Consider the following 24,870-nt stretch of genomic DNA (forward strand, 5'->3'; position numbering starts at 1 on the left):
TGTCACACACGGCCCCTCCCCCTCAAAGTTAGAATCACTCCTTAGGACACACTTAAACCATACAGCGCCACCTAGTGGTTAACCCCTTCACTGCCAGTGACATTTTTACAGTAATCAATGCAATTTTTTTGCATTGATCGCTGTATTAATGTCAATGGTCCCAAAAATGTGTCAAAATTTTCCAATGTGTCTGCCACAATGTCGCAGTCATGATAAAAATCACTGATCGCCGCCATTACTAGTAAAAAAAAAAATTATCAATAAAAATGCCATAAAACTATCTCCTATTTTGTAGACGCTATAACTTTTGCGCAAAACAATCAATAAATGCTTATTGCAATTTTTTTTTACCAACAATATGTGGAAGAATACGTATCGGCCTAAACTGAGGAAAAAAATGTTTTTTTAAATATTTTTTGGGGATATTTGGGGAAGAGGTGAAAGAAGACCTGCAGCCGAGCACAGAACTGGATTGATAAAGGAGTCTGGTAAGTGTTCGGGGGAGGGGGGGATAGCTAGCGGGGTGTTTTTTTAATGCAGAGAGTGCATTAAGGTAAAAAAAAAACTATACTTTAGAGCCACTTTAAATTTTAATGTTTGCTGAAGGTACAATGTCTATTGTTGAATCGTTTTACAGTATTGATGATCTATCTAATATAGGTCATCACAAGCCAACTATTAATCAGAAATATGAAGTGCTTCATCAAGAGAATATAGAAGCTATTCAAAACTATCCAGCATTAGTGGAATCACTTATTTTTTATCGACAGTTTCCATTCATTTCCAATTCCTGTTTGAAATGCTAATGCACAAAAAATCCTCTGGCAATATATATACAGTAATTTTACTATTCAATGTCCTCATTTTGTACAAAAATATAAATTATGACATACTTTTGTGACAGATGTTTGTTATTTTCAACCAGTGTGAGTTGAGTAAAATATGCATGAATGTGCTATCAGGAGTCCAGTGTTGGAGTATTAAACATCTGTACCAATAGGAAAGAAATCTTGGAGAGGATAGTTTTGGTTAGAGGTTAGACGTGTGATTTGCTTATGACCCACTATTCTGTACAGCCAGAGGGGTGATGAACGACCCTCTTCTTATGATTCAGAAACACTCTAGTTGGAGTTTACACAGGGCTGAAGGTTCTCTCTCCAACCACAATATGGCAGCACTGAGCCAATCAACAAGCACCAGCCATGTCGCATGGGAAGTGGAGGAATGAGACACATGCTTCGTCATACCCAATATGTGGTGACTGAACGGGGAGCAAAAAAAGGGTACATTCTACTGGGGTGGAAAGCATTAAAGTGAACCTGTTGATTTGCCCTATATGTGCAAAGTGCAGGTTTGTATTAAAGGGCCGTGACTTTCATTACTAATTTGCAGTATTGCGGCCTAGGTTCAGTTGAACTCCTTGTTTGTTTCCTCCAAATGCACCCGTTTCCTTTTACAGTCCAAATATATGGGGAAAAAAGTCAACTGAAAGACCTCTGTTATCTTCCAGTCACCCTAAGGGAGAGACTGTACCTAAGTTCCCAAGTTTACCCACTGTGACCATTATCGCTCTTCCAGTTGGATATTCTTATATATCTAATATTATAGCGGTTTTAGAGGGATTGAAACTCTTTGGGATGTGGGTCTAGACAAATTTACAAAGAAATATTTACTTTTCTAATAAAACACTATACTTATTTTTACAGGGTCTTTCCCCACTGAGCACCAATGTAGGGGTGCACTTCACAATGGCCCCTAATGTAAGAGGCACTTCCCATTGACCAGTGATTGTAAGTGTAACCTTCCCTTCTGATTAGCAATGTAACTGGGCCTTTCTGCACTAATTCACAATGTAAGGGTGCACTTTTTAACTGACCTCCGATGAAAGAGGGCGCTGTTCCACTGACCGCCAAAGTAAGAGGGAACTTCTCCACTGACCATAAATGAAAGAAGGAACTATTCCACATACCACCAATAAAAGAGGATACTGTCCCGCTGACCACCAATATAATAAGGCACTTCTTCATTGACTACCAAAATGTAAGGGACACTTCCCAACAGACCACCAAAGTATGAGGGCATTTCTCCACTTACTACCAGTGTAAGGGGAACATTCCCACTGACCACCGATGTAAGAGGCACTTCTCAACTAACCACCAGTGTAAGGGAGCAAGATCTCACTGATAAACAAGAAGAACTTAGGTTATTAACCCTAAAGAAAGCAGAGATTCAGCATATGTTCCAACGCCAAGCCTCCTTCGCGGAAGGGGAAAGCGTGGGAAAAATGTTGGCACAACTGGTGAAGAATAACTCGGGTCCTTCCTCAATCTCGGCGATTAGGATATCTGAGGGAAAGGTTATAACAGAAACGGGGAGTATTTGCCAAGCATTTGAAGGATATTATAAAAACCTATATACTGCACAAAAAGTGGGGATGGATGAGCAAATGGAAGCATTTTTAGGTCAATTAGAGGTACCATGTTTGAAACAAGAAGAAAGAGAGGAACTGGAAGCCCCAATAACTTTGAAAGAACTTCAGGAAGCAGTTGCGAGTATGCCAAATCAGAAATCGCCTGGGCCGGATGGACTACCGATTGAAGTCTATAAAAACTTTGGCGAGATACTGATTCCTGAACTCCTGGAGATGTTAAGAGGAGCATATGGGGAGGGTAAATTGCCTCCATCAATGATGGAGGCGGTTATAACCCTGTTGTACAAAGAAGGGAAGGACGCCTTAGATGTTGCAGCGTATAGGCCAATCTCTCTCCTGTGTACCGATACAAAGATACTGGCCAAGGTATTAGCGACTAGGCTTAATCGAGTCATAGCAAGATTGGTCCATATGGACCAAACAGGGTTTATAGCCAACAGGTCAACGAGTATAAATATTAGAAGAGCCTTTTTGAATTTGCAGGTCCCAATGGATAACGATACTCCGGGTGCAGTGGTGGCATTGGATGTAAGGAAAGCATTTGATAGCGTAGAATGGGGATATATATGGAAAGTTTTGGAGAAATTTGGCCTGGGTCCTTCCTTTATAGGATGGATTAGGATGCTATATGACAAACCTAGTGCGAGACTAAAAATTAATAATGAGTTATCCGGGAAAATAGAGTTGGGGAGAGGGACGAGGCAGGGGTGCCCATTATCACCCCTGCTCTTTGCATTGGCCATAGAGCCCCTGGCATGTGCAATTAGAGCAAACCGGGATATTGTCGGTTTTGTAAGAAAAACTGGAGAGGAAAAAATCTCACTTTATGCAGACGATATCCTATTGTTCTTAGGGGATATGAGATACTCACTACCAAGGGCAATGGGACTGGTGCAAGGGTTTGGAGGCTTCACTGGGCTGGAGATAAATTGGGAAAAATCGGAATGTCTCCCTTTGGACCCAATTGGTCAGCAAACGGCCCTGGGAACCCCCCAAATGCCAATAGTGGATAAGTTGAAATATCTGGGAGTAACCTTGTCAAGGGATCCTAAGCAATATATAAGTCATAACTTAGTCCCATTATTGGCTAAGTTTAAACAAAAAATTGCTATATGGAAACGAATGCCTCTCTCGGTCGCTGGCAGATGCAATCTGATAAAAATGATATGGATGCCCCAACTTTTATACATATTACACAATGCCCCAATATGGATTAACAAAAGCTGGTTTGATAAAATCGAGATGCTGTTTAGGGAGCTAATATGGAGGGGAGGACAGGCTAGATTGAGATTGCGGATGCTTCAGCTACCGGGAGAGGAAGGAGGATTCGCGGTCCCTTACCCGGAGTGCTATTTTTGGGCGTCCCAACTACAACAGCTAGGGGGGATCGATGAGAAGAACGGAGGAACCCCAAATGGGAGATTAGTATTAACAGGCTCCCCACATAGTACCCTGATTGAGACCCTGGAAGCGGACTCATTCCAGTGTAGATGCCCTACAGTAAAAATGATGTTAAAGCTATGGGGTACAGTTAAAAAAAAAATGGGATATAGTGAAATAACAAAGTATACGCCTCTATGGAACAATAAGAAGCTACAGGAAATATGGCGGGTTGGAAAAATTGCAGATTGGGAAAAATGTGGCATTGTAAGGCTAAGCCATTTATATGGCGGCAGGGGTATTAAATCCTTCGACCAGCTGCAAAGAGAATTTAAGATATCACAAAATTCATTCTATGCCTATATACAAGTGAGGCATGCTTTAAGGACCCAGTTTGGAAACCTGTTATTAACATGGGAGGAAATGCCCTTGCTATACCCAGTAGCACAAGCAGGACCCACTAAAGGATTAATATCTAAATTCTATGCCCAGCTGGGTGAACAGATTAATAGTGAGAGGAAAGGGAGGGTTGAGAAAGGGAAATGGGAGCAAGACCTAGGTAATATAACACGAGTACAGTGGAAAAATATCCTAGCGGCATGCCCAAAGGTCTCGGTCTCTCCTCCTCAGAGGATTTCCCATTTAATGGTAATTAATAGAGCATACTATACTCCCCAGAAATTATTTAAATTTGGTAAGAGAACAGATGACTTTTGCCCCAGGTGTGGGGGGTCAGGGAATTTAATGCACATGCTTTGGAAATGTCCCAAATTATTTAGATACTGGGAAGGAGTGGTAAAGATAATAAGTAGGGTCTTTGGGACGGTAATAGAGTTAAATCCCATAGTGTGCATTTTAGGTTACAGAGAGGAGGAAGTAGAAAGGAAGGGAACAACAACGGCAATCCTAAAATGTTTATTTCAAGCTAGAAGGATGATAGCTAGGAGATGGCAATCAAAGCTACCCCCTACAGTAGAGGATTGGACAAGGGCGGTAAATGACTATCTATGTAAGGAGAGGGCAGTATATGCAAAACGAAATAACTTAAAGGAGTTTAATAGGAACTGGCGAGAGTGGATAGAAGTGATGCATACCCCAGTTTAAACCATGATAGGAAAGGGAAGAGGGGAGGGGGAGGGGGGATGGGTAATGGGAAGGAGTAGGGTAGGGTACATTAAAGGTTCGGGAATCATTATAACACAATTATGCTATACTGTAGGATAAAAGCACCAATATATATATAAGAGGGGAGGGGAGGGGGGGCGGGGTTGATAGAAAGGATGGGAGGGAGGGGTGGGGTTATAACAATAGGAAAAACGTAGGAATTGCAAAAATAGTGATGGTAGGAGAAGGGGGGATATGGTACTGTTTAGATAATGTGCTTTTTTTTTTTTTTTTTTTTATTAATTATATGTGATGTATGGATGTATCTTCATGTCCCCCTTCCCTTCCTAGAACTCTAAAACTCAGATCTCGGAAGGGAAGAAAGAGGTATTTGAACCCTGGTAATGTTATTTTAAAATGTGGTCTGTATAAATGTGAAAATTTAATAAAGATTAATAATTAAAAAAAAAAAAAAAGATCTCACTGATCACCAATATAAGGAGTCCCTACATTGATTACCAATGTAAGAGGGCACTACACTGACCATCAATGTAAGGCAGCACTTAACCATTGACATTACAATATTCACTGCCTGTATTTCCTTTCTGGCCATTATAATTATTAATACATTTTATATTACAAAAAAAATCTGTCAAATTGAGCAACAGGTGTCAATCTCTATTTCTATTTCCACAACCTACTGATCATGGTAGAGTCACATATGCTGTAGGTATATTAGTATCTGGAAGGGGTTCCCTGAGACCTGGAAATTATTACAGTGGTTCCGCATGGTAAAAAGTTTGAAAAATGCACATCTGGAGGAAACCCACAACAGGGGAACATACAACATACAAGTTGTGTCTTTCATGGGAATCTTACTCGGTACTAGGGTTGCCACCTTTTCTTCAAGTCAAACCCGAACACTTTAGCGCCACACAGCAATTTTTTTTAATAGTATAAATTATAAATATATTTTGCTATTAAATAACATTCCTAATCATATGATGTTAATAACAAGAGTCCCCCCAGAGTTCCCCTTTTACATCAAAATCTACAGAGCTCCTCTTTTACATCTGAACTCGTAGAATTCTCTTTCACTGTAGGGGGGACTCTGCAGACTCTGATATAAGAGAGAACTCTGGGGACTCTAACATAAGAGATGCTCTGGGAACCCTGATTTAAGAGGGAGCACCTCTCATCCAGATGTACCTGAGGCTGCTGGACTTCAAATTTCTGGCCCCCACTTTCCTTTTATGAGGCACAGAGCTGGGGATTAGAATCTGGGCCAACACAGAGAGGTAGGAGAGAAGAAGAGGAGCAGATCGAGCCCTCTTTCCTCTCACATCTGTGGGGGGATTCTTAGTGCTGGCTTTGAACCGTGTGAAAGAGAGTGTAACAGACACTCTCAGCTTACACAACTACAGCAAGCAACCCTATTGGGAAGCCATAGTCCAGTCTGAATAATGTGTCCAGGTTTCAGGCAGTCTGAAACCCGGATGCATGATTCCAAACCTGAACTGTCTGGGTGAATCCTGGACCGGTGGCAAACCTACTCAGGACCCAAGTGCTGCATAACAATTTCTAACCACAAACATATAATATAGAGAATCACTGGGTGCTGCTTTTTAGCTGTTGAAGACCCGTCCAGTGAAATGATCTGCTTGGTTTCTTGGACAGCTTTGTTGTTCTACCATTTTTGGTGGATGTCAGCTGGAAAATGTCACTGCTTTGAGGCATGAATCACTCCAGAGAAGACGGAGACTTAAAGGGAAAACCTCCTATACAAATGATGCAGCCTTAGCAATGTGATATAGTGGTATTTGCTGGTAGATATTGCATGGCTTTTTTTTTTTAATAATAGGCAACATATATTAATAGCTTACCTTGTCCATGTAGACAAAGAATAGGATAAGGAGTATTAGCTCAGCCAAAAGAATAATCAGCAAAATGATGAAAAACTGCAAAAGAAGTCAACAAATAAAATGTCAATGTACTGCCAGAGATCAGCAGACCTGAGATGCAAAAAAAAGACCAAAAAAAAATCTATTTTCGCAGAGTGGAGAAAGTTCCTTAAAGGGGAAAATATGTTTGATGGTGGTTTAAAGAATCGCATGGTAGACCAGTACAATTGTTAACTGAAACCGCGATTACGGACCTTGTTGGTCAGGGTATAAGGTGAGCGAGCACTGCACCCAGAGGTGATTGGAGCATTCCTGGATATTCACCTTTTCTCATTTGCTCGAAGTGTGGACTCTTTTGGAGCACCCATAATTTTATTTATGGACATTTATATCTGAAAGCACTTTCATTTATGTATCACTGAAGGATCTTTTAGATGTAGATGGTTTCCATTAATAGTATGTCTGTATGTGAATATATGATGAATTACGTTTTATTCAGTCATTATGTTTATGCGGTATCACTAGGATATGTTTATGGAGGTTTATGATTACGTTTAATATAGTCATTTACAATTTTATTTTTATTATATACATGTTTAAAGGAACAGCACACCATTGTATAGATTTTACTGTACAAAACAACATGACAATCTGAAATTATATGTTATAAAATATTCACTTACTAAACATTTATATTGGCATAAGGAATGGATCTACACAAGACTGATGTGCATTCATACTTTTATGAGTAGAAAACGATGAGATGAACACAATTGGTTTCTTATATTTCTCGTAAATTCTATCACTGATATCTCTCTGAGATGAAAGTTCTCAAATATGCCATCCCTAGCACAGCATATCAATGCTCTTGTTGATTATTTGCATAAGGAAAATAGGTGAAGCTGTGATCTCAGGATTACATGTTGGTGTTGTTTATAAGAAGCCAATGGGTGGAAAATGCCAATTAACCACCCACCAATAAATCACCCATCAGTAAAGTTATTTTGTGTACATCTTGTCTGTCTGGCAGAATCTTTGTTCAGGACCATCTTTCATGGTGCAAAGCACCCCAATATGCCCTTCTTTGTCTATTAATGATAAGTTCAGACTGAACACAATATTAGTGGAAAGAGGTGGATCTACAGAAGAAGACTAAAATGTTCTTAGTGGGGACTGCTTGGCAAAGATGATGACACCAGATCTGATTCTTTTTACAATGGTGGATGGAGTTAATTGGGGTAGCACCTTGTTCCTTACAGCACCTATAGACAATCATTTGATCCGTCTGGTTATATGCACTGCCCTATACAGAAAGCAAGACACTCCTACCTTTCAATTTTCTCTATCCACCATTATTAATAAACAATTTAGCATCCAGGGCTCTGTGTTGTGGGACCACATGGTTGCAGCATGCAGTACTAAAGCTAGGTTTGTTTCCTTACCGTTTTATTCATTAGATTAATGCCTGGCTCGAATAAACTCTCCTGAAAATCACACGCTTTACTTGCCTGCTTTCCTTTAATTAAATTTTGAGGCTAAAGGTAGACAAACACTGAAAAAACTTCAGTTGGTTCCTAATGAATAGGCTGAAATTCGATCAGTTGGTGGCCCTGTTGACACCACTCCACCCTGACATACTTCAACTGAAAAATCATCAGAAATTGTTTGGATAAACAGCACCTGCATTCAATCAGATATTTTATCGGCGGCAGGGTATTCCCCTATAAAAGCTTTGACTGAATAATATTTTACATTTCTTTTATTTATTGCACAGGCTGAATACATATAATCTATTGCTATATGGATAGATTTAATGGGTGCCATCTGTTGTCTCCTTTAGGGTTCTTAAAGGTAAAATCTTTTCTCAGGGTAGGTCTTCTAATCCTTGCAGGAGACAGGCTCTGCCTGTTGTCTTCAAGGCCCTCAGCTGCCCATTGCTGATGTGGATCCTGCATTCTTGCACCATCCCCTTGGCCATAATGATTTGAATGACCCTGATAAAGCATGTAAAGGATTTAGAAAGCAAAATGAGATGTAGTGCTCTATCATTGGTACAGACTCAATCTCTAGTATGCTAGGACTTAAAAGCCCTCAAGTTCATCACCCATTTTTTTTTTTTAATTGCTTATAAATGATAAATGTGTACATAAATATGAATTCAGATTAAAAAGCCTACATTGCATTGCAACTTACACTTAAAAGTAGGCACTTGTTTTCCTTGATAGCACCTAGACAACCGAGGAAGCCGGTCACCATGACGATTGTGCCAATGGCAATCACTAGGTTTGCCGCTGAGAGCGATGGAAAACTGGGAGAAAATGTTGCAAAGTTTCCTTGTGATACAGACAGCCATATTCCAACTCCCAGTAATCCGCATCCACAGAGCTGAAAGACAAAACAATAAAAAAAACTGAGTAAAACAACCCATAAAAACTCCAGGTGGCATAGTAATCAAAACCAGCAAAAATATGAAAAAAAAACAAAAAAAAAAACAGCTATGCGTTATTTTCAAATTTTGAAATTGTATAAAAGTAACCCTTAAGCTATGAAAATATTATTGATTTCCTATATCATCATTCTGCCTATCCTTGGATGTTTTTTTTATTTCTAGGTGTTTTTAAATTTATTTTTACATATTTTGTACTCTTGTACTTTTTGTACCGATGACCTGCCATCTTGCAGCTGCCACTGGATCCATTTGCACATGCAACTTGACCCTCAAACAAGCAAAGCTTGTACTCGTAAACCTATTTCAAACACGATATTATCATTGCTATGTTATATGAGAATCATTCCCAGTTAAAAGAGAGCCATATTATGCACCACTGCACAGTGCATAAGACCATCATTTTAAAGAGAAGTGCAAGTTTTAAGAAACTCTCAAGAAAATGTTACCAAGCTAAAGAAGACTGCTGTATGCAAGCCAACAGTTTTAAATGGTCAGTCCACCAAACTATTTAGCTACTAGATGGAGTCTGTGGGTCTAAGTAACCTGTTTTTTTGTTGCTCTTGAAGTCTCTATTACTGAAATCACCTATCCATAGTTCCTGGCTCTGTCCCTACCTTCTTTGAATGTTTGGGTTTTACATGTGGCAGTCTACATAATGTAAAATAAAGACAAAATTAAATAGGGTACAGCAGGTGAACAGACCTAGAATATCACCTTTTGGGAGATACAATAAACCATTAGAGAGCTTAACATTACTGCAGACATGAAACACTGAAAAGACTTGGGGCTTTTTACTAGGACATGGTTGGCCCAAGTGGCATTGAAGCATATTTTAAACCCCAAGTCATAAACGTAATATATTGTAGCTTATCTGTCCTTAGATGAGTTGGCTACATTAGCTTACAGGCATACCCCACTTTTAAGTACACAATGGGGTTTAAATGCTAAAGCTGGAAAGTGCAAAATCAGGCTCACTTCTGCATAGAAACCAATTTGTTTCCAGGTTTTATTACCAAAGCTTAATTGAACAAGCTGGGGTTAGAAGCTCATTGGTTTCTATGCAGAAGTGAGCCTGATTTTGCACTTTCCAGCTTTAGTAAATAAACCCCATTGTGTACTTAAAAGTGGGGTATGCCTGTACTTTTTCATTTTCCCCTATTGATCCCGTGAATAACACTTTTTTCTCCACTTTTTCTATGGGGACAGCAATGGTTGCCACACAAGCTGAACCTTAAACATGTCTGCCTTTTTTCCTTTCCATTACATAGTTGATTGATGGGACTAGTAGGTTACACAATAAGGACAGGATTTGTTGTGCTTTTTTGGATGCTGCATTTCTGGCAAGATCAACAGGTATTTTCTTTTAGTTGCTGAAAATGTTCTAAGCCTGAAAAATAAAAATGAATACGACCACTGCAACTAAGGACTGGTAATCTGCAATACATTATATTTTTGTTCTTGAGTTTAGATGCACTGACTATGCAAGTAAGGGGTGTCTGTAGATAAAAACAAACGCATTTATGTCCCTCTGGAAGCTTAACTGGAATACGTCCAGGACCTTACCAGGACATTGCTAAGATAGGCCTAGTCCTTACTGCTCACCTCTACCATCACAGCAGGGAGCTCTCAAATGCTAAGCTCAGAGCTACTCAGAGCATCAGGGAGAGAAAGAGTATGTGAGGGGATTTGAATCAGAGATAGAGCTCACTCCTGTGATGGTGAAGTTGAGCAGTAATGTTTGGGCCTCTCTTTATATCATGTTTGTATATACTTTATTTTAGAAACTTAGCTCCTTGGTAGAACATCTATACCTATCCCACCTCGCTCTCCCACAACCTCTAAGCCCTTGTACACATGGTCGGACATTCCGACAACAAAATCCGTCGGATTTTGTCCGAAACTGGTGTTGCATACACACAGACAAAGTTGTCTGAAAATCCAATAGTTCGTAACGTGATTACGTTATTTAGTTATGACGGGACTACGTTCAGGCTAGTAGCCAATAGCTTTGGTCTATAAATTTGATCTGAGCATGCGTGGCACTTTGTCCGACCGGAATTCTCTACAAACGATCGGAAAAAGTCCGATAGGATCACGTTGTCGGAAATTTTTTATAACCAGCTCTCAAACTTTGTTGGTCGGACATTCTGATGGAAAAGGTCAGATGAAGCCCACACACGGTCGGATTATCCGACAACACGGTCCGATCGGACATTTTCCATCGCAATGTCCGACCGTGTGTACAAGGGCTAAGAGTTGCCATGGATCATAGAGGGGGTGTTTCTTGCTAGACTCATAATTCACATTTTTAAAACACACTAAAATCAATAACTACAACCAAGTCTAGTTCCTTCTTACCTTCACCTGTCAGCTACTAAATGAAAGCTGGAATTTAAAGACCTGAATATTCGGGTTAGATGGGCTACAATATTTCTACTAACCAGACGGGGAGACGTGAGGGTAAAAAATATATATCTGTATGGTTATTTATTTACAGCTACTAGGCGTAATCATTTATTTCACAATTGCCTGTACAGGTTCTTCTGCCATTTATCACAGAGAAATCCTACAGGCGTCATCTATTGTATATCAAGAGAGAATTGGATTTGAAGCAATGGTGCCCACGGGAATTTAGTTACAATTGCATCCTAATTCAGCCCTCAATCACTGCAGTTTTTTTTTTTGGCCAATATTAAACCTGGAGAAAATAGCTGAACAAAGTTGAGCCTCTTCTGTCATGGAGTTATTCGAAAAGATTACTTTTTCATATGGAACCCACAAAACGCCATTAAAGGCCGATTCAATTATGACGCTGAGAACATAAATTAAAGTTTTTAGACCAGTGCAGATTTTACTTATCAGCCCTTAATATAACTCTCTAAGTGGTCCCAGGACTTCAGCACATTTCCTTTTATTTTAAATAAAATATGGATGTAATAGACCACAAAAGCTATAAAGGGAGGCTGAGCGTAAAACATCAACTGCATGATGCTACAGTGATCATTTCTAATTCTTACATAGGGCAGAAAAACAGGATTGCAACAAAGAGCAACAGACTGCTTTTTAAAGGCGTGTATACAATTTTAGCTATTATAGTCAGGCTATTGCAGGCTATTATAGAAAGGCATATGAATGTCAAATCTTCACAAGCTAGTTAAGGGTTCTTCTTTTTATACAAATGGGCAGATAGCAGATACTCCCTCTATTGGCTGTCCACTTCTGAACAGTTGCTGAGATCAAATCAGCTTCAGGATAAGCCACAAAAAACTATGATGAATTATTTATAAAACAGTTGATTTGGCACAAGATTTAATTATAATACACTTTCGAAGAGTACATATATAAAAATGTAGTGGTAGTTTAAAAGAAAAAAAATTGCTTTTTTATCTAATACTCTTTCAATTTGGGACACATTTGTCAACAACCAAAGACACACCCAAAAATGATTTCTTATCTAATAGTGTCATCTAGTGGTGTCTATAAAATATAGAAATATGTCCTATAAAATATAAGTGCACCTTTACAAAAATAGTAAGACTGCATCAAGCTAGGATCAGAGTAGGGTAACGGGTGGCCTTCAGAAATTCTTAAATCATCCCTATAGGAATTCAGCCATGTAGCTTACAGTATTTCAACATCTTAATGTGCCCTCCCGCTAATGACTGGTTGCCAGTGGGATCATGTGATCATGTGACCACTGTGGTAGCCAAAAACAGTGTTCACGTTATTGGGTGATTACCCCCCATGTTCAGAACTTTTTAAAGGGATGCTGGGGCAGGTGGGAATGGGTTAATAAGAACATATTACAAGATTCTACAGGTACTGAAACAGGTCAAGTGCAAGTCAGCTGCTTCTGTAAATAATTCTGAAGGATCTCAAACACACCTCAAGTTGATGCCAGAAGAATGCTGCTTTTGCCCACTGGAGCCTGTAGACACTGGCCCTCACACTGTGATAGGAGGAGCAGTAAGGAACAATCAACTAAGTAGGAAGTAGTGCAGGTATATGTAATAAAAAACTCGGACTACCCTAACATTCATACGTAATTGCAAACTATACATAGAAACGCCTTCTATTTAAAACAACAAAGCAGAACTATGGTGCTCAGGTGTTAAAACGAGTGACAGCAAAACCCCATCCCTGCCTTACAGACAAGCTCAGATGTGTTATGCAGGCTGCTCACACCACTAAGATGGTATTGTTTGGTTTGTAAAGTTCTCCCTGTAACATAGTCTTTGTATCTGGTGATTCTGTAAGCAGAACCCTTCAAATCCCACTTCCTCCAACAGAAATTACTGCAGTATTGTCAGTCACCCTTTGCAGCTATGGTGTGCCATGAGTTATGGTAACTGACATCACACTTATCCAATCTGAGCCATAATAGTACATCCACATACACACAATCTCTTGCAGCTCAGCCACCCACAGGACCTGTCTGATTGGATATAAATTAATTGGACAGAACAGGTAAATTCTCATTATTAAGCTCTGCTGTGGATAAAACATGTTGGGAGCATGGCGTTGGGTAGAAGTGAGCAGTGTGCTGTCATGGCACTAAACTTTGGCTGGATGTCTTTGGTGTGTGCCTGTTATTTGGATGGTGAAACAGTGGAGAAAAAGCAGACTTGACACCCGGCCAAACACAGAAAATCAAAGAGGATACCAGCAGGCCTGTGAGTTGGGTTTTTCTAATAGGTAGGTCCTCATGTTACATAGTTTTGGTAAATCTAAAATTGACTATACAAAGATTGTAAAGTCAGATTGTAATGTGTATGGTTACTCCTAATTACATTTCTGGTATACAACTAAAGCCCCCAGAAAATGAACATGGTGGTTTACCTTGACCATAGCTAGCAAACTGTCTGAATAAAAAAATGTCAGGGTTTAGATGTACTTTAACATATAGGAATAAGATTATTTCTTATTCAATTTCTGGTTTTTACTGTTAATGAACAAAATAGGACAGCATACATTCTTCTAAAATATAAATGGTTTTCGATCAAGAAAACACATCTACTGTATATGCTGTATGTATAGGATTACATTGCCTCTCCTTTGGTTTTTGAAATGCAACAAATTACACTAAATTACACTAAAAAAAAGATGATTTTTATATGATTCAATAACCTGTTTCTGAGAAGTTCTTGGCAGCATTCCATACTGAATTCCTCCCACACCAAGAATCATATCAGGAGGACCTAAGCAACCATAGCAAAGTATGAGCGGATTGGTCACGGGGCTTATGCCGTCCATTCATTTCATTTGGGAAAGTTGACAGCTGAATTCTTTAGTCCCAGCTATAAAAGACCATGTTCTGCTGGTGGCAGGTACTATTTAAAGAAAAAGTAGAAAGTGTGGGCAAACTCAAAAATTAGATAAATAATGTAGTTTGGTACTAGCATTAAATTGGATGTAAACCCAATTCTTGACATTTGAGCTGGGCATATATATATATTTTCTTATCTATTTTCAAAGCACTGTGTCCTGTGGCTTTCTCCGCTCCATTCTTCTGTTATCATCCTGATAACTCCTGACAAGTTCTCTGACAACACCAGGCTAAAATGTGTGTCAGGGCGGGTGCTATAAAATAGATTAGCAGACAGCTGGTCAATTCACAGGACAGCTCTGCAAGTCTCTGCCTATGAGGAGAGGGGGTGTGTGCTTTTCCTCTAATCAGCTGTCTCACAGTGTATGGCAAGACTCCCCTCCCCCTGCTGGAACAGGAAGAGAAAATTCTAACATTATGTGCACTTTCTAAACAGTATATAAAGCTGAAGTCAGCAGATATACATGTAACACCTATGCAGGGAGTATTGTTTAATCCCGGTGTATCATCTGAGGCTGTTCACTTCACTGGGTATAGGAGAGGGTTTACATCTACTTTAAGGCTCGGTTCACACTGGTGTGACATGGCATCCAACTTGAGAGAGCACAAGCTGCATAACATGTCAGATTAAATGTTTCTCTATGAGAGCTGTTCTAACTGATCTAACAAACACAAGTCGTTCTGACTTTTGAAAAAGTTCCTGCACCTGTTTGTTCCGAATTTGATACAACTTCAGTGGCACAGTTTGTAAAATTTCACATCAAAGTCGTATCAAAGTTGGATTCCATAATTGCACCAAAAGTCGCGCGACTTTGCAGTTGGGGTAGTGTGAACCGAGCCTTTTTTGCTTATCTTCATGTAACATAGTTTTATCACCTGTTGATCCAGTAAATCCAGTTTTTCCACTTCCTGGTCTACAATGGAAAACTTTTATTGAAATGGTTTAAATCCCTCCCCCCCAAAAAAGTGCTATAATGGTCTAAAAATTGGAGTTTCATTTGTTGATCTTTTATTTGAAATCTATTTAAAAACGACATGACAATTTAAAGTGGTTCTAAAGCTAAAACATTTTATGCCTTAGAGCATTCCCTGCATTAAGGTAAAAAAAAAACATTTTGCCACTTGCTGTGACTACCCAGATCCCCTCTCTGTTCACTGGTCTGGTGCCCCCTTTGGATGTTGTATACGCTGTTTCAAAACTTTGGGTTACCCATATAGGGGCACCTCATTTTGTACTTAAGAGCAGTCACACTGCAGCATGTTTGCCTCGTGTGGATTTCCTTGATCCTCTACAATCATGAAGATGAGTCAAATTCAACACTTCAGTTAAACATATTCCATGTAAATGTTTGTGACAAACTGCATCATATATGTAAAGTTTTATTTTGCCCCTAGTTGCGTTAAATTTATTTTAGTTATTTTTGCAGAGTTTTTTTAATGTTTTTACTAGTAATGGCAGCGATCAGTGATTTTTAGCGGGACCGCGACATTGCGGGACTGCAATAATTAGTGACACTTTTTGGGGGCCAGTGACACCAATACCGTGATCAGTGCTAAAAAAAATGCACTGACACTGTATAAATGACACTGGCAGGGAAGTAATTAACATCAGGGACAATCAAAGGGTTAACTGTGTTCCATATGAGTGTGTTCTTACAGTGTTAGGAGATGGATGCGCTTGAGGATTAGCAGGAATCACAGATGTCTCTCTTCCTGTCTGAAAGAAGGACGACCTGCCTTGTTTACATAGGCAGACCATCATTCTGTCCCTCCAGCGAGTGAACGCGGGTGGCCTGCGGCCGTCGCGGCCGCTGGACCCACAGATTGGCTCCCGCTGTGTCAAATCATAGTGGATGTGCGGCTCCATTGGCACTTGCACATGCCCCCAGAGCCGTGCACAAGAATCACGTACATTTTGTGCTTTATGTGATTTTGTGCATAAGGGCCGCCCTGCCACAGTAAATGTACATGGGGCGGTCCTTAGGTGGTTAAAGTCATTTTTGATGTGGCTTCTAAATTTTTACAAACTCGTTCTCCCATATTTTGGTTATTGGAAATTTGTATATTAACCACAATTGGGGCTCTCTGTGACTTTGTAGATTTATTTCCCTCTTAATTATCTTGTTGAGATAAGACATCCACCACAAAGGATATAAACTGCTATTTATCAGCTGCAGTTTAAAGGTGGCTATATACTGTTTTTAAGAATGTTTGTTTGCTTTTCTAATTGTTAGTGGGGTCAAATCAGAGGAGCAAGACAGAAATGTGTTTATTGGAGAATATATATTTTTTTAACAGTTTGTGTGCTTTTTTATGACTCTGTTTCATGCTTTTTTTTTTCTTTATGAATGAAGCTTTGCTTGCTTTAGTACCTCGAAGCTAGAGATCACTGTTCTTCATAGGTGGACACAGTAATGCCACGTGCACACGATCGGACATTGGTCAGACATTCCAACAACAAAATCCATGGATTTTTTCTGACGGATGTTGGCTCAAACTTGTCTTGCATACACATGGTTACACAAAGTTGGATGGAAATTGCGAACGTCAAGAACGTGGTGACGTACATACGTCGAGCCAAGAAAAATTAAGTTCAATAGCCAGTGCTGCTCTTCTGCTTGATTCCGAGCATGTGTGGAACTTTATGCGTCAGAATTGTGTACACACGATTGGAATTTCGACAACCGATTTTGTTGTTGGAAAATTTGAGAACCAGCTCTCAAATTATGTGTCCGATGGAGCCTACACATGGTCAGAATTTCTGACAAAAAGCTCCCAATCGAACATTTTCCATCAGAAAATCCTACCGTGTGTACAGGGCAAAAGAGCTCATTTACATATGCCTGTTGTGCTGTGTTTATCTGCAAAGAGTAACACAGACTCAATGCAAGGGCATAGAAAGCAATTGTTTTATATTTGCCCTTTTCACAACATAATGCTGCGCTGATGTGGGTTGTGTAAAAATGCAGACTTGCTGCATTTGTAGGCGATGCAGCACATGTCTTCGCCGCACACTTTAGCACATAGAGATGAATTTTGTATCATTTTTTGACACTATAATAAAGTAAAAAATAAATAAAAGTAAACACTGCAATGCAACCTATCCTACTGCCCTTGCTGCCCCCATTGCTACACAACACACTTCTGCATGCACATGTTTTAGCATGTGGGTTGGTATGTAGGATGGTATGAACGAACCTTAAGGCCATATTGCTTCTTTAAAAATGTGGCAAATAATGTATACTTGGACATACTTCTGTGAAACACACCTCAACAAAACTCTTCCCTTGATATAGCCAAAAACTAATTCTGTCCCGCTAACACATTAAGACCGTCCTGCCCAAAAATAAAACGCAGCAAACAATGTACATAATAGGGTTTTCTATGAAACATGTACTAGAATTTTGTTCATTATAAAATAGGTTTGCAAAGAAGAGGAACAGCTAGGTGGAATATTGAACAACGCAGCTCAATTTTTCACCTGCCTCCTCAATACACTTTCTATTAATCAAAATACCAGAATGGAGGCTGTACGCACCTAAAACATGCACAACAATCCCAGAAGATTAATGCTTCCAGCTCATGAAAATAAATAAGCCTATTCTATATAAACTCCAAACACAATTTGCCTGGTTTATCAATACAAGGCCAATCTTGCTACCAAGATATGTAATTTATAATAAATTAGAGGCAGCATAATAACACAAGCAACAGGGACGGGGTGGATATTTACAGCTTGGATAAAAGGTTTTCTGTCCTTTCTATTATTTTGTATTGTATTTATTTTTCTGTATTTAAAGAAGGATGGTGTAATTAATTTGTTTGTGAAATTGCTCATAATACAATTTTGATGGTAGAGCATGGAGACATATACAACAAATAATACAAGAGTTTGCGGTTTTAAACACTTCTGGGGGAAAATGCTGCTCTAGGTACCCCTCAGTACTGATCACTTATGGGCATATGATCTTTACTAAAGGGACGGATCGTTCAGATTAAAGTTTACCAGGACAGGAAGTGAGAAAAAAAATCTCTTATAGACAGTCATAAAATCCTGACAGAGGTTCTAATTCTTCATCACACTTTTTATTGTGTACCTGACACCAAAACAGGAAGTGAGGGGAAATCGCCCCAATATAGGGATGTTTAAGCCTACTCTAGCCACAATTAAAAAGTAAAAAAAAAAAAAAAAGTTTAGCAAAATAAACTGGGAGAAGGTCGTATGCTAATCATTTCACAGCAGCCCTGCAGTTAAATAGTGTTCCCCCAGAACTAAAAGCTGGGATTGTGTGCTACCACATGCTTAGATCTATAAAATTACCTTTAAAGTGGACCTATAGCCAGACTATGTAAATTGTAATATTTACATATCCTCAACAAACCCTTATTGACTTCTGTAGCTGCAGGCACTGTGGAGGAATTTATCTTCAAAGTTCACAAAAAATTATGTTAACTTATTCAAGTGGAGTCTCAGCACCTTGCTCCATTGTCTCTTTCAGAGTGAGATCAGATGGCAGCTAGAGGGAAAACCATAATGAGCTGAGCTGCTGAAATGGAAAGTGCCTCAGATGGAGGATGAATTGCTCCACAGTGCCTGTAGCGATATAGGACAGTAGGTATTCTTGTAAAACCATTTCAGGGCTTGTTATGTAGTACATGAATGCACTAACTTGAATGTCCACAGTCTGCCCACTAAACTTGTCATGCCATCACGGTACAAAGTGTCCTATGTAGCATGTATATATTCTTAAATGTCCTTCTAGAGTAGGACTAGGATAATTGTGCCCCGTTAAGGATCTTTTACATCTTGCTTAATGCAGGCATAGCTGGCTTTGGAGAATAAAATCTGAGCTGAGCATGACACTGCAGCTTTGTAATTCTGATGTTCCCCACAGCAAAGTGTGCCAGTAGACTACTTCACACTTCTGTTTCAGAACACAAAAGAATTCTGAATGCTTAATTCAAATAAATCATTCTTGAGTGCTGGAGCTCTTCCCAGAGTCCCAAAGATAGTTTCAGCTTGGATCTAATTTAGCTATTGAATGCTAAAAGACTGGAGTTTTTGGCCATGGTCAGAGCAGCTACTGCCATTACTGTCCACACCTGATAACACGTAAGCAATAAATGACCCGGAACAAAATAAATATATAATAACAAATACAAGTCCATCAGACTTCAGTTGAGTAAATAACTAAAAGGCTGGTTTGGCTAGTCCCCATTATTTTGGTAATTGTGAAATGGGGTCCCCAGCTGTCATTTTATAAAGCGGCAGAGTTAAGAGCATAGCAAATACCTAGGTAAAGTGGAACACTTTTTAGAAAGGGTTAGTGCCTTTTTTTAGGTTTTTATGGACTGCTGTTATCAGGACAAAAAGAGAAGAGAAACGCAACATTTTATGGCTGTAACCAGAACAGTAGTAGGGGAGGAATGCCTCAACGGGGGCACCTGTGTTCCTCACTTAGAAAAGATTTCCTCTAATTTCCCATCAAGGATGGGTTCTACCTAATAGATATACAGGCCTCAATATTAACACAATAGGTTCTTATCCCTTCTGATGTCATCTAAAAAATTCACAAATAAGTGCCTGGATTGCACTTTGAAGTGACCTTATCACCAACTTAAAAAAATGTAGACAAAAGCATAGAAAAATCTAATATTTTAAATACTTTCATGCAATTTTACCTTTCCAATACTTTTTTTTATTCACTTGCATGCCTCTGAACCTGATGGAAATTTTGACCACTTGAAGGAAAGTAACTTCCCAGAACAACCCCGTCCCTTCTTATACCTCAAAGTCCTCTCCGCTTCTGCAAGTGTATAATTACTCTCTAGCCCAGCTCCTCTACTCCTCCCCTCACCCACCTATATAACCTTTTGGCTCCATCCACACTAAATTTAGGCTCCTAGAAGCTATTAGAATTTTTTTTTGTGTTATCCTATGTGTTCATGCACACTATGTTAGGTTATTAGCATTTTGTGAGCTTCAGCGTCCAGGAGCAGAAAAAATAATGTTTTTGTAAAGTTTTTTGTAGCGTTTCTAAACAATTTTTTTTCGAGTTCTTTGTTTCTCTTCATGTATTGTAAAAATGCTAATGCTCCTAAAAGCTTCTAAAACACTACAAGTTGGCACAAAAATGCTATTAACGTAATTTTTCATCCAGCGTTTTTTTCTAGCATTTTTTGAGCTTATAAAAAACTCTAGTGTGCATGGAGCATGGAGCTGCTGGGGGAACAGTGAAGGAGAAAACTATAGCATGTCACCTAAATGATTGCTCTGATCCCACTGGAGCTGCTAACATGCCATTCAAGACGGAGGTGTCCAGGAGAAGACTCAGGACTAGATAAAAGAGGCTAGTAAGGTAAGTGGTAAATGACATACATAAAATATAGTAAAGTCACATATATTGAAAAATTGTTAAAATTAATATTCTGGTGACAGGGTCTCTTTGAACTTATAGTAAGTTGTCTCCACTTTGTCTAGTGACCTCTTATCCTTCTACAATATTTGTGAATTATACAGAAACATTTTTCTCTGGAAGTAGATGATCGATTTTACAAAAAGCATTTTTCAGCTTATTTAGTTCCTGTGTGCCCTTATTTTTTTTTCTATATCTATAAATGTTGCACACAGTTTTCACCATTCAAGGTTGGACAGACTTTGAGTATAAAACTTTAATATAGTTGATCCTGTGAGGCTCCGACTATTGCTTCTGTCATGTACCGAAGGCTGTTTTAGTATTACCAGATGCATGAAAAACACTTTTTTTAGTGGAGAATATTAGATGGTAAATTTCATCGTCTTAAGGTTTCCTGCCAAAAGTGATAAAGCAGCACAGACAACAATGATACGCTTCAACCTTTAGTCGAATAGAGTTAAATAGGACATTCTGATGAACACTGCCTTTCACAGATTTTCAAATAACTAATGCAAATGCTTAAAGGAAAACTCCACTGACTTCAAAGGAGATATAGTTAACCTACAAAAGCTGCTAAATAGAAAATTAGGTTGAATGGGCTACAACCCAGACTGGTGTATCTGTGGGGTGGATTATTTCACAATACCTGCGAATCTGCTATTGGCCCTGAATTTATAAATCATCACCAAGACAGAAGGTAATGGGAAATGTTCCAGCGGGGACACCTTTGGCACTGACAGCTAAGAGAATTCTCTTACTTTGAAAATATATATATTTTTTTTACTTCCTGTTGCAGATCTGCCAATTTCCAAAAATGGCACATTGCAAAAAAAAAAAAAAAAAGTTTTGCCATTAGATATACTTTAAACCCTAGCTGAAGTTTCAGTTATAGTGAGCTAAATTCATTGAGGACCAAGATGGCAGTGTGGGACACAGGCATGGATCACTGTAGGACAATTCTGCATCTGCTGGACAAGTGGATGTATTTTGAATTTAGCCCAGCATAATAGGTAATGGAAAATGGGGAGGGCTCTTAAAAACACCCCCCTCCTCCTACCTATCCTGCCCAAGCTGTATAAAATGATCGGTGTACTTACCGTATATACTCGAGTATAAGCCGAGATTTTCAGCCTCTTTTTTGAGGCTGAAAGTGCCCCCCTCGGCTTATACTCGAGTCATCGCTGTCTGCCCGCTCGATCAGCGTGTCGAGCAGACAGACAGCGGCCATTCTGATTCAAAAGCCGCGCCTCCGGCTCCCCCTTCGCCTGTGATAGGCGGAACACTGAATTTCCCAGCAGCCTGTGTTCCGCCTATCACGGACTTCGTATCATCCTCGTACTACGGACGAGGATGATACGACGTCTGTGATAGGCGGAACACAGGCTGCTGGGAAATTCAGTGTTCCGCCTATCACAGGCGAAGGCGGCGGCGCAGCTTTTGAATTTTACAATGGCCGCCGACGAACGAAGAGGGCACGGGACGGAGGCAAGGCACAGGACGGCACGGCACGGGACGGGACGGGACGGGACCGGAGGCAAGGCATGGCGGCGAGGCACGGCGGCGAGGCACGGCGGCGAGGCACGGAGGCAAGGAGGCTCGGCACGGGACGGAGGCTCGGGACAAAGGCTCAGGACACAGGTAGGCTGGACACACACACACACACACACACACACACACACACACACACACACACACACACACACACACACACACACACACACACACACAGGGATGGATGGATGGATGGAGACACACACACACAGGGATGGATGGACGGACACACAGGGATGGACGGACACACAGGGATGGACGGACACACACACAGGGATGGACAGGCATGTCTTACCCTCGGCTTATACACGAGTCAATAAGTTTGCCAGTTTTTTTGGGGGTAAATTGGGGGCCTCGGCTTATATTCGGGTCGGCCTATACTCGAGTATATACGGTACCTATTTTCTACCGACTGCAGTCATGTGATCCTGCAGCTATGTATGATGTTCGACAAACAACAGTGAATCCTGAGAGCTGTGATGTCATCCATAGAATTCCATAGACCAGCCATTGTTAGCGCTCCCTCCACTCCCCTGCAGCAGCTGCTCACTGCCACAGGGGAGTCAGAGCTGCGTAATCACAAGACTGGGCCAGAGCATATTAACAATAGGTATGTAGCATATGTATGTGTATTTAGAGTGGTTGTTGCTTGTGTTGGGCTTATCAGGATTCTGAGCTGACAGTTTGATTGCTTCCCCCTGCTTCTGAAAGACATTTCCAATGCATAGGGCTGGGAGATTCAAATGATCAGTTGAATATTTATCATGTCCCAGCCAATCCCTGGAAGGAGGAGTCCAGAAGATGGCTAAGGAGATGATAAATGGGCAGGAGGCCTGAACAGAGTGTTCTTACCACGCCAGGAAAGGTTCCAGTCTCCTGGGGGGCTGTAGACTTTGGGAGTAGACAAAGAGACAAGAAATTGCAATTCAGACCTCAGTGGCTACCCGGTTGAGGGCCTAGGGAAGATTGCCTGAGGATTACATTTGCTGGAGGGCACTGCACTGAAGTCCTGGGTCTGGAGAAGGAACTTGTTATCTCTCCCACCATTGATCTACCTATGTATCTACCTAAGTCTGGGACACTGTAAGTAGACACTTTGCTGGGGACTGTTAGCTGTGCTAGTGCTATAGGGGAACTAAGCGCAACATTGGCTTTGTGGACTGCTGCTGTAGGGTCCAATATACCTCTTATATATATTATATAGCTGGCCATCCCCTGCTACCACTAGAAAAGCTGCTTTGCAAGAGTAGAGAGAGAAGTTTGTCTCCCTTATTTCAAATAAGTTAGGCAGGATAGATAGGAGAAGAGGGGAGAGCACATTTTTACCAATAGTTCTAATTAGGCTTTTCTTCCACTTTAATTTTAGCTTTAATAACACAAACCATAAAATGATTAATCAGCATTGTAATATAATTTCAAACCAGGAAGTCTATAAAAGCGACTCAATTTCTGTACATTTTTATTTTTCATATTAATAATAATAACCCTCGAGAAAAGATCATCTCCAAAATGTATTAATTGCAGATTCTCGTGATTAGATTATAGCCTTAGCAGATGGGTAAATAAAATAGCAGCAATTTCCGTATGTGATTCAGAGGCCACTGGAAATATAATTATAAGTTTGGAATCATGTTGGGAAAATATATAGTATAAATTTAAAGTGGGTTACCACCTTAAGGTAAGATTTACTTGTAGGCCTGTGAATATCCTTCTTTAAAGCTGAACTCCAGGCTAACGGCTAAATACACTGATGAAATACATATATGAGAGCTGTTTTACCTGCCAAAGGATTTTATTCATTTCCATCTAGTCCCAAGATGTGCAGAGAAGGGAACTTGGTCCCTTTCTGCTTCAGTTTCACAACCACTTACAGGCCCCCCCATCCATACCAGTGGCGACTGGTGGTACAGGTTAACCCCGGGGGGGGGGGGGGTCCAGTTGGTTAACCTGCAACCTCCCCAGCTGGTCTGCTCATTATGAGCACTTACCCCATCGATGGCAAGCCAGCGGGGATCACAGGGCGGCTTCCCCTTCTCTCCTCCAGAGGCATCACCTTGGCTTCTGTCTCCTCCCTCTTCCTTGGTGCCCATTCGGAATGCTTCTCCTTCCAGCCAATCAGGAAATGGGTCTTCTTGATTGGCCAGGAGGAGAATCAGTGTGAAAAAAGCAAATATTCATTCCCTATTATCACACAACTGGGTGGGCTTGGTTCGAATGTGCTTTAAAAAAACATCCCCCCCCATTGGAATCCATGCATCCAGCATACTGCATGGGGGCCTGATGCATGGATAGGGGGGTGGGGTGGCACCCCT

General features: G+C 40.2%; 1 protein-coding gene across 7 annotated transcripts in view; it reads right to left on the reverse strand.

The window, feature by feature from the left end:
* TSPAN9 (tetraspanin 9) overlaps positions 1–24,870 on the reverse strand; it is a 575,797-nt gene that overhangs the window by 44,979 nt on the left and 505,948 nt on the right. For all 7 annotated transcript variants that reach the window (XM_077468491.1, XM_077468492.1, XM_077468488.1 and 4 more), the window contains 2 exons: positions 9,010–9,201; positions 6,799–6,873 (listed from right to left, as the gene is read on the reverse strand). In XM_077468491.1, coding sequence (XP_077324617.1) covers positions 6,799–6,873; positions 9,010–9,201 — 267 coding nt within the window. The remainder of the gene's footprint in view (positions 1–6,798; positions 6,874–9,009; positions 9,202–24,870) is intronic.

The sequence above is a fragment of the Lithobates pipiens genome, unplaced genomic scaffold (assembly GCF_037356315.1).
Source record: "Lithobates pipiens isolate NorthernLeopardFrog02 unplaced genomic scaffold, aLitPip1_a1.2 Scaffold_8, whole genome shotgun sequence".
NCBI classification, from domain to species: domain Eukaryota; kingdom Metazoa; phylum Chordata; class Amphibia; order Anura; family Ranidae; genus Lithobates; species Lithobates pipiens.